The 8475-nt window shown below is 39.2% G+C and overlaps 1 protein-coding gene across 17 annotated transcripts in view; it reads left to right on the top strand.

The window, feature by feature from the left end:
* The window catches only part of LOC122331781 (unconventional myosin-XVIIIa-like), a 54756-nt gene extending 48322 nt beyond the window's left edge, over window positions 1-6434 (top strand). For 12 of the 17 annotated variants that reach the window (XM_043229284.1, XM_043229283.1, XM_043229282.1 and 9 more), the window contains 8 exons: window positions 41-124; window positions 348-485; window positions 805-990; window positions 1257-1396; window positions 1613-1657; window positions 2541-2663; window positions 3370-4829; window positions 5441-5576. In XM_043229284.1, the coding sequence (XP_043085219.1) occupies window positions 41-124; window positions 348-485; window positions 805-990; window positions 1257-1396; window positions 1613-1657; window positions 2541-2663; window positions 3370-4816 (2163 nt within the window). In that variant the 3' untranslated portion in view covers window positions 4817-4829; window positions 5441-5576. Of the gene's footprint in view, window positions 1-40; window positions 125-347; window positions 486-804; window positions 991-1256; window positions 1397-1612; window positions 1658-2540; window positions 2664-3369; window positions 4830-5440 lie in introns of all 17 variants that reach the window. The other 5 variants (XM_043229285.1, XM_043229276.1, XM_043229277.1 and 2 more) reach the window with 3 other exon arrangements.
* The last annotated feature ends 2041 nt before the right edge of the window (window positions 6435-8475 follow it).

Raw genomic sequence — 8475 nt, 5'->3', positions numbered from 1 at the left:
ATACTACTATTAACTATGTATCGTGTGTGTGTGTGTTTAGTCCACAAGAGATCTTGCACAAATCAGTGACCTACAAGCACAGGTGGAGGAGGCCATGAAAGAAAAACAGGAGATCCAGGACAAGGTATCATAAAATCACCCAAATACACTAAAACGTCTTGACAGGAGCCTGAAATTGCCTTCTGTCCGCTCAATCATTATATTATAAAGTATATAGCTCATTTTTAGATGGTTAGGGCCCATGCAGTGAGAGAGATGGAGAGGGCTGGCAGAAACACGAGTCTGTCACATGAGTTAGTCTTAAACATAACCTCAGAGTGACCTGTGTGTTTTTATTTTTTGGGCAGCTTCACTCCCTGCAGTCACAGCTTGAATTTCAGGAACAGTCTATGGTGGAGAAATCTCTGGTCAGCCGTCAGGAAGCCAAAATTCGTGAACTAGAGACCAAACTAGAATATGAGAGGACCCAGACCAAACGTCTGGAGGTGAGTCACGTGACGGCTTATTCATACTGCATTAGGTCCTTTTATTTCATTTTGTATTTTAGTTGTTAATTTCAATTTAGTTTTAATTATGTTTATGTTTAAGTTTTATTCATGTTTTATTATATTTATTTATTTATGTTTGTCCATGCATAATTATTTTAGTGGACAGTGTGCTAAACTAACATCCATGGTGCTTGCAGATAAACAACTCCATCAGTGGCCACAATTCATTTACAGTGGACTTGCTTCAGTGTGTTTCTGTCTTTTATTTATGAGCTCTTATCTTTGGCTTTTCCATCTGCCCATGTTTGTCCTCCAGTCTCTTGTAACACGGCTGAAGGAAAACCTGGAGAAGATGACCGAGGAACGAGACCAGCGTATTGCCAGCGAAAACCGGGAGAAGGATCAGAATAAGCGCATGCAGCGACAGATCCGGGACACAAAGGAGGAGATGACTGAACTGTCTAAGAAAGAGTCAGAAGCTAGTCGCAAAAAACATGAGCTGGTGAGCGCCCCCTGCTGAATGGATATTCTTTTGCCATTGCTATAGCAACTATAATGAAGGGAAACTGCCACAATGGATCTTTCATGAAAAGTGGAATAGTTCTTGCATAGTAACCATAGTTTAATTTTGGTATTTGTAGTAATGCCACTGGTTTAATCATAGTTAGCTTTCCAGGTAAATGTAATGATACTGGATAAAACATAATATGGTTACTTGTAGCAAACCTTACCCCTTTTTATTCATAATTTCGGTTGAACTTTAAACAGGAAATGGATATTGAAAGCCTGGAAGCAGCCAATCAGAGCTTACAAGCAGATTTGAAGTTGGCCTTTAAGCGGATCGGGGACCTGCAGGCTGCTATGGAAGATGAAATGGAGACAGATGATGATGATGACCTCATCAACAGGTATGAGGATTAGTCTCCTGTCAGTGCCACTGTTTCCATGGCAACAATTCTCTGAAGTTGATCAGGATGACCACTGCGTGTTACTATCGTTTACATAGACCCTTTTTAAGTTAATTTTGCTTTTCCTCTTCTTTTATTTCTTGTCTGCAATATGTTCAACTACTTATTTTTTCTTTTCAACCCTTTATTTTCATCTATTTTTATTTAACTTTTCAGTTTACAAGACATGGTGACAAAGTATCAGAAAAGAAAGAACAAAACGTGAGGATATATTAAGTGTTTCTCGTCTGTTTGTTGGGTTGAGTTTATAATGCTGTTCATTTTGACAACATGTGAAAATGTTGTTGTATTACTCTGCAGCCAAACAAACCATGAGAAGTCTTACATGACAAATATAATATTTTAGGCTGAAATGGGAAAAATGATTAGTCCAATAAATAAGATAATAATCTGATAATACAGCAACATTTTCCTGTCTTCATGTGCATGTGCTGCATATTAAACAATATCATCTGTTTTTACTCATTACACCAGCCATCTTTTCATCAGAGCCATTTATACACCCAGAAAAATGTGAAAATACAAAATGTAAACTTTGAAAAACACAGAGAATCCACTTTTTAACTTAATCCCACTACTAAACTCGTTTTCATTCTGTGTTTGTTTGAAAATCTAAATTAATGTATTAGGTTTCAAATGCACCTGTGCTTAGCACGTTGTTCATGTTTGTTGTTGTGCAAGTGTAACTGCTTGGAATCTGGGAAGGAAAATCAATTGCATTCAGTTGATTTGCTGTAATTGAGTGGAACTGTGATATGCAACCAATAGAAGCAGATTGTCACAGTTCATTAGCATATAAATGTGAGCTGTGTGTGTGCTTAAGCTTTAAATTGTGTGATGAACAGTAAGTTGAAATACTCCAGAAGCATCTATATTTATACATTATACATTCCTGATTCTGTGCCTGTACAGCTNNNGAAGAGAATGTGTTATTGTGTTATGGACTGAAATCCTATTTTCCGCTATTACTGAATGTTGTTGTGGCACTAACAACTAACCGAAGTATCATAACCCTCTTGCCGTGACCAGTCAAAATGACCTTTACGTAAGCATCTATATTTAATTGAGTTTCTCTTGTTGGCAGTGGAGATGAATCTGATATGGACTCTGAGGTGGAGGACCGCGTGGATGGGGTGAAGTCATTGCTTTCCAAGAGCAAAGGATCTGCTAAGACACTCACTGATGAAGGCCCCCAGAAGAACACCAGGTCAGTGTGGAACCCTGTTAGTTAGTTTTATTTCAAAGACTAAGAGATCATTTTATTATTCATAATTATTCATTTATAATTAGAAATTAAACCAATTGGTAATGTTGGGTGACTTAATTGTGAGTTTATTTACATTTACTGTTTTTTCTGGAAGTATACATTAGTACTTAGATTTTTGAACCCCCTTTAAGCTAAACAAAAATACATATTTAACTGATGCATATTTAATTTACAGTCTTTTATTTAATCCTCCATAAGTTTTCTGTGGAAAGCTGATTGAACAGTGGTTCAAAGAGTATAGGCAGCTTTTGTAGCTAAATTTACAGGGTAAGAACATTGGGGGCGCTACTGATGTGGTTTATCAAAGTACTAGCCAAGATTTACATATGTCCTCTCCATCTGTGAGAAGTGCTAATAAGCTCAAGACAGCATTTGATGGTGTTGGATTCATGACTGTCTCACCAGGAGCTGCTGTTACTGTTCTGTTCCTCAGTAGTATTAGTACGGTGCGGTTACATAACTGCCATTAGCAGTTTAATCCTTTTAAGTTTATTCCTGGGGTTGGTGTAAAATATGCTCCTAAATTACCTCTCAAATCTCCTTCGTTCTTTGAATTCATGTTTATCTCTGTCACGGGTATCATCCTGTTTCATTCATTGATCATCTGCAATTTTTCCGTTTTAAATGTGTTTTCTGTCCGCCTCAGACACACCAATGCTGCTAATGCAGATGTGAAAGATATAAAAGAAGGGAAAGAGGGAAAAGAGGGGAAGGAGGAAGTAAAAAAAGATTCGGACGAGAGCCGTCCGGTGTCTGTGATGAGCTCGCTCAGCTACAGGAAACGCTCCCATCAGAAGGACTGGAATGGAGGTGCAGGGGATGAAAACTCTCTCTTTAGCGCCCTTCGGGAGCAGCCGGACATGCCTGACAGATTGTCGTTGCGCAAAGCTAAAAGCAAATCCACAGACAGGCCTCAGACTGGAGATGACCTGGATGACCGGGGTTCAGTGATATCCCAGGCTTACTCTGAAGCTGCCAGTAGGGCCAGGAAAGGTCTAGACCGTCGCTGGACCAAAAGCAGTCCAGAATTTGACAAAGAGTCCATGGTGTCCTCGGTTGCTCCAAGCCGAGCTTCCACACGCCGTGGGATAGAGCAAGATGACGATGCTCTGTCTGGTGTGAGCAGCTTCAGCTTGCGACGTAGTACTTCTTGGATGGATGACAGCCGCAGTGATTACGGTCCGACAAGTACAAGTATGAGTCAACAATCTAGAAGCCGAAGTCCTGGAAGCACCAGCGTCGGCTCGCGAATTTCCTTGGCTCGCAGCACCCGACTTAGCGAGTTTGGAGTTCGTTTGAATAATGACGAGGTTGATGAAGACGATGATGTTGACTCTGTGAGTGTAGCTGCATACAGTCCACGCTCAGTGGGCCGTAGTCTGTCCACTCCTGCCCAGCTACGTTCTTCTGAGAACCCACTGGACACCTCTGACGTTAAACCTGTGAGCCACCGCAACTACCTGGACCCAGACTTAGAAAAAGCCATCAATGAGGTCCTGAGCTTCAAGCCAATTAAGTTCAAACGCCGAAGCTTAGAAGACTCAGATGAAGAAGAGGAGGGAGGTGGTGGTGCAGGAGAGGAAGAAGAAAGGAAGAGCATCAAGAGTTTGTTGGCAGACAAGGATGATGAAGGTCTGGGCCGTAGCGAGTCCAGTCTGAGACGCTCGGCTTCAGGTTCTGCCGTAGATTCTGGTCGTTCTAGAAGCTCTCTAAGTTCCTTTAGCTCCAAGAGCAGCAAGAAGAAGAACAAGAAGAAGAGCAGGCGCTCCGAGTCTGACAGCTCCTCCAATGAGGGTCATACTCGGCGTCATTCCAGACAAAAAGAAAAGAGAAGATCCAAAAGCTTAAGAAAGAAAGAATCTGGATCGTCTAAGTCAGAATCTGACTCAAAATCTTCATCTTCAAGCTCTGCATCAACAGTTTCATATCGCAGCTCAAACAGTGTGAAGAGAAGCCCAGGGCAGAAAGACTCAGATGGTGGTCTGGAAAGTCCTGATGAAGAACGACCCCCAAGCAGAAAAGAACTAAAGAAACAGAAGAAGAAAGTGGACAGTCTGGTTATGAAGTATCTCTACAAGCCTGACAGTGATTAAGGATCATTAACAGGTGACCCTAAATGGGCCAGACTGAGGATTGATGTTTTTAAGAAGCTTCTCCTTAAACGCATGATGTGTTCTGCTGTGTGTTAAACTCTAAACAGTAGTTGCATCATTGGATTAAAAGGCATGCCACGACACTGTTACCTGAACATTGTTTTGGGTTTGGACACAAACTGATTCCAAGTGTGGCCACATAGAGTATAGTACTAACACACAAATGCTTGATGCCAAGTATGACATGTTCCTGGTTGATTCTGAAACAATATACTATTAATAAGATCTTTGTGGCAGGTATGACTTGGATTTTGGTGCATGAACCTCCCATTATCAATTGATTGATTGATTTTTTTGGTACTGATTAGGGAAATGTTAGAAACGTAATATGAAAGGATAAGGGATATCCTTTTATACTGATAATTAAGCAAGACCTTATTGCAAATAAAGTGGATGTTTTGGGACCTTTGTACATTTGTGACTGGACAGGGACATTCACTCAAGAATTTTTTCTGCTATCTCTGCATGGCATTATGACCATCTGACCTTTCACAAGCAACTAGTATGAGTGTGTGGCTATAACCTTGTGTTTCTAAAAAAATCTTTTGTGTTTTTTCCCTCCAGTCCCCTCTACAGACCACACTCAGTGCAACATGAGGAAGACGACACTGGACCAGAGAAAGACACTACACAAACTGACAGTACTATCCTTAAAGACAGCAGTGGTGATGATCAACTTTCGGAAAGCACTGCGTAGATCTCTTGTTCATGTGCACTGAACAGTGCCTATGTTTACCTCTCATCTACCCTAGCACTGATTCACTTCGGTTTCTTCATAGCCTACAATGGAACTAAATTTTATCACTGCAGGTCTACATATACGGTGTGTTTTAGAGGTTTTTTTTCAGCTGCGTGGGACTTGTATTAATTTAGATCACACATGTCACCATCAGCAACCCCTCCAGAAAATGAAGTAATATATTGTGAAAAGGAAATGAGAATCTTTATCTAATTTATGTTCATTTTGTTTGGTTAGAGTGTCTGCTTCATGACATTTTGCCTTGAATTCGCTTGAGTGTGTAGCACAATTTTACTGTAGTTTGCAGTTAATGAAATAGGGTATTTATCTATCTCTTTCTTTTTTTCCTTTACGATCTGGTGAACAACTGTTAACCAGAGGAAGTTAATTTAGCACTGGTTTACTGAAAGGCAGCATTTTAATTTCTAACTTCTTTATGATTCAGTTAATTTTTTGGGGGGTGCTTCATGTTTGGGCCTTAAATGACATTTAGAACCATTAATTTAAAATTATAATTTAGTACTATATAATTTAACTCTGCCAAAATTAATTATTGATGGAAGTCAAATAATTTCTGATGCATCTGTGGGTAAGTGTGGTGTGTGCATGTGTAGGTGTGTGTGTGTGTGTGTGTCCTCCCCTGTTTTTCTATGCATTCAATACAATTTTATTATGAAAATACATGCAAACGAGAGAAAGTTTGTCTGTTCAGTGGCTTATGCAGTAAATGCAAAATGATATATAAAAGCAATATATATATAAGAAAGAATTTTGCATTTGTCTTATTGTAAATAAAAGATGTTGTTTATGGTTGTGAAATTGGTTTCTGAGAAATATGACTATGTCTGTGGGATAGTTTCAGCTCTTATACATAAATTGCATAGAGTTGCATAGAACCAAGCAACCTAGTCAGCTCTTATAATTTTTGTGTCATATGCAACAAACTGTTACTTAACTGACCATGGAAATTTGTGAGTATGCCATGTGATCCTGAGATAAAGGTTTAAATGCTATATTGTATATGTGCCATGCAAGCTAATCAAAAAGAGTAAAATATGAGCATAATAGCTCATTTAATCATTGTCTGAAGAAACATTATCTTTAAATATGGAAGTTTAGAATCTTGACATACATAATGGGATCATAAAGTATAACTATGGGTTATTTATCTGTGTAAAAGTCGTACTTCCATGTGCATAAACAGTAACACAAACTTGTCCGCCAATATATTATCCTCAGTTACCCTGAGAACAACAGTGCAAATTTGTTGAGTTACCAATTTTTTATTCTATTCAGAAATATGGCTTTTTTTTCTTAAGGTTTATAAGAACATCTGTCTGGCAGGCTAGAAGAAACGCAGTGTGCAAACACAAGAATAGCATTTAATCCCTGGAGCCTCCAGGGGGCCCTTAGATAAACAGCGTTGTGGGAACGCACAGGAGAGGCATGCTGAGATTTCCCACTGCTTTGTGTTTGGGCTCATCCACAGTAACTGTCTACTCTATTCTGATCCGTGTTCACTGATATCATTTGCTCTTCCGTGGAAAAGTTAAACCAGCGGGACACTGGTTTTCACCCTGCCTTGGGTTGTCCAGTGATTTTCTAGCTGGCAGAGGCTTATGGTGCTTGATTTTATCTGTCGGAGTAAGTAAAACACTGCTATTCTCAGTGCAAGCCTACATGACATTAATGGAGTTTGTTTTTTAAGCATGCTTTGTTTCGGTTCAGGTACCATGTTTATCGATGGCTTGGTCTTCCATGTACTAGTAAAAATAATGCAGGTTTAAAAAAGTAATGTAACAAATGATAGTCTGACCGTTGTTTTTGACTCTCATATATATACACTCGCAGATAATGTTCTACTAAATAGACAAACTGGATGCTTCTTGGCTAATATCCTTTAATCAGATTAAAGGATACCAACAAAGGCATGGGATAACTATAACCATAAAGTTGTGTGTTGTGTTGTTCTGACAGATGATGAGTTAATATCACAGGTCTGTTAATATCACATTTAAAATTCCCAAGTCTCAACGAGTGCTAGAATCCCGCGATTTAACACCTGTCTTTTGCTTTCCACTGATCGTGGCAATCCTGAAGCTAATTAACATAGCTCTCTCTGGGTTGAGGATGGATTTCTTCTGCTTTAGCTAATGGTCTTTTAATGTGCCCATTGTCAGACAAAGTCAATATAAATTTACTTTATTATTCCCCTAATAAATACGCTCTGATCTTCTCACTGTGCGGTTCCCGTTCGGGGCCCCATTGAAGTGTGGGAAATGTGTGTTGTCTGCAGACCGATGTTCCCGTTGAGAGGGATGCGGGAACATCAGGAATCATGGTACAAATCGGCTAATCGTTTTTTAACAGCTTGCTTTGTTTATAACTGCAGGGTTGGGAAACATAAACGATTTGCAATATGTGAAAGAATTATTCTTAACTAAAAATACAGCATTTTTATTATTCATGCCTTAATGGTCCCTACAGTGTTGAGATCATTATAAAGATCCCCCCAAAGACGTATGTTTCAGAACGTTAAACTGCTTAAAAGTGCAAATTAATTAGCCATTTAATTCCAAAGTTCATTAGTAGAGCAGATGGAATGAATTCTGTAGGGTATATATAGACAAATGATCCAACCATAGATTGCCAGAATGTTTCAGCAGCAGTTTACTGTAATTTTGCACAAGATGCAAACTTTAAGCACTTAATAACTCATGTTGTGCTTAACCCCGGGTTATTCCCATTCTAAACCACTTTTAATCAAGTAGTTTTCACAATTGTAATTTAGTAGTGTTAGTTCAGAGCAGGTCTAGAACCGCTTTTGCACTGTTAATTGCAGTAAGGAATGCTAATGCTA

Source organism: Puntigrus tetrazona, unplaced genomic scaffold, assembly GCF_018831695.1.
Source record: "Puntigrus tetrazona isolate hp1 unplaced genomic scaffold, ASM1883169v1 S000000002, whole genome shotgun sequence".
NCBI lineage: Eukaryota > Metazoa > Chordata > Actinopteri > Cypriniformes > Cyprinidae > Puntigrus > Puntigrus tetrazona.
Note: the sequence above shows the minus strand (reverse complement) of the source record. Positions and strands in the feature narration are given on the sequence as shown.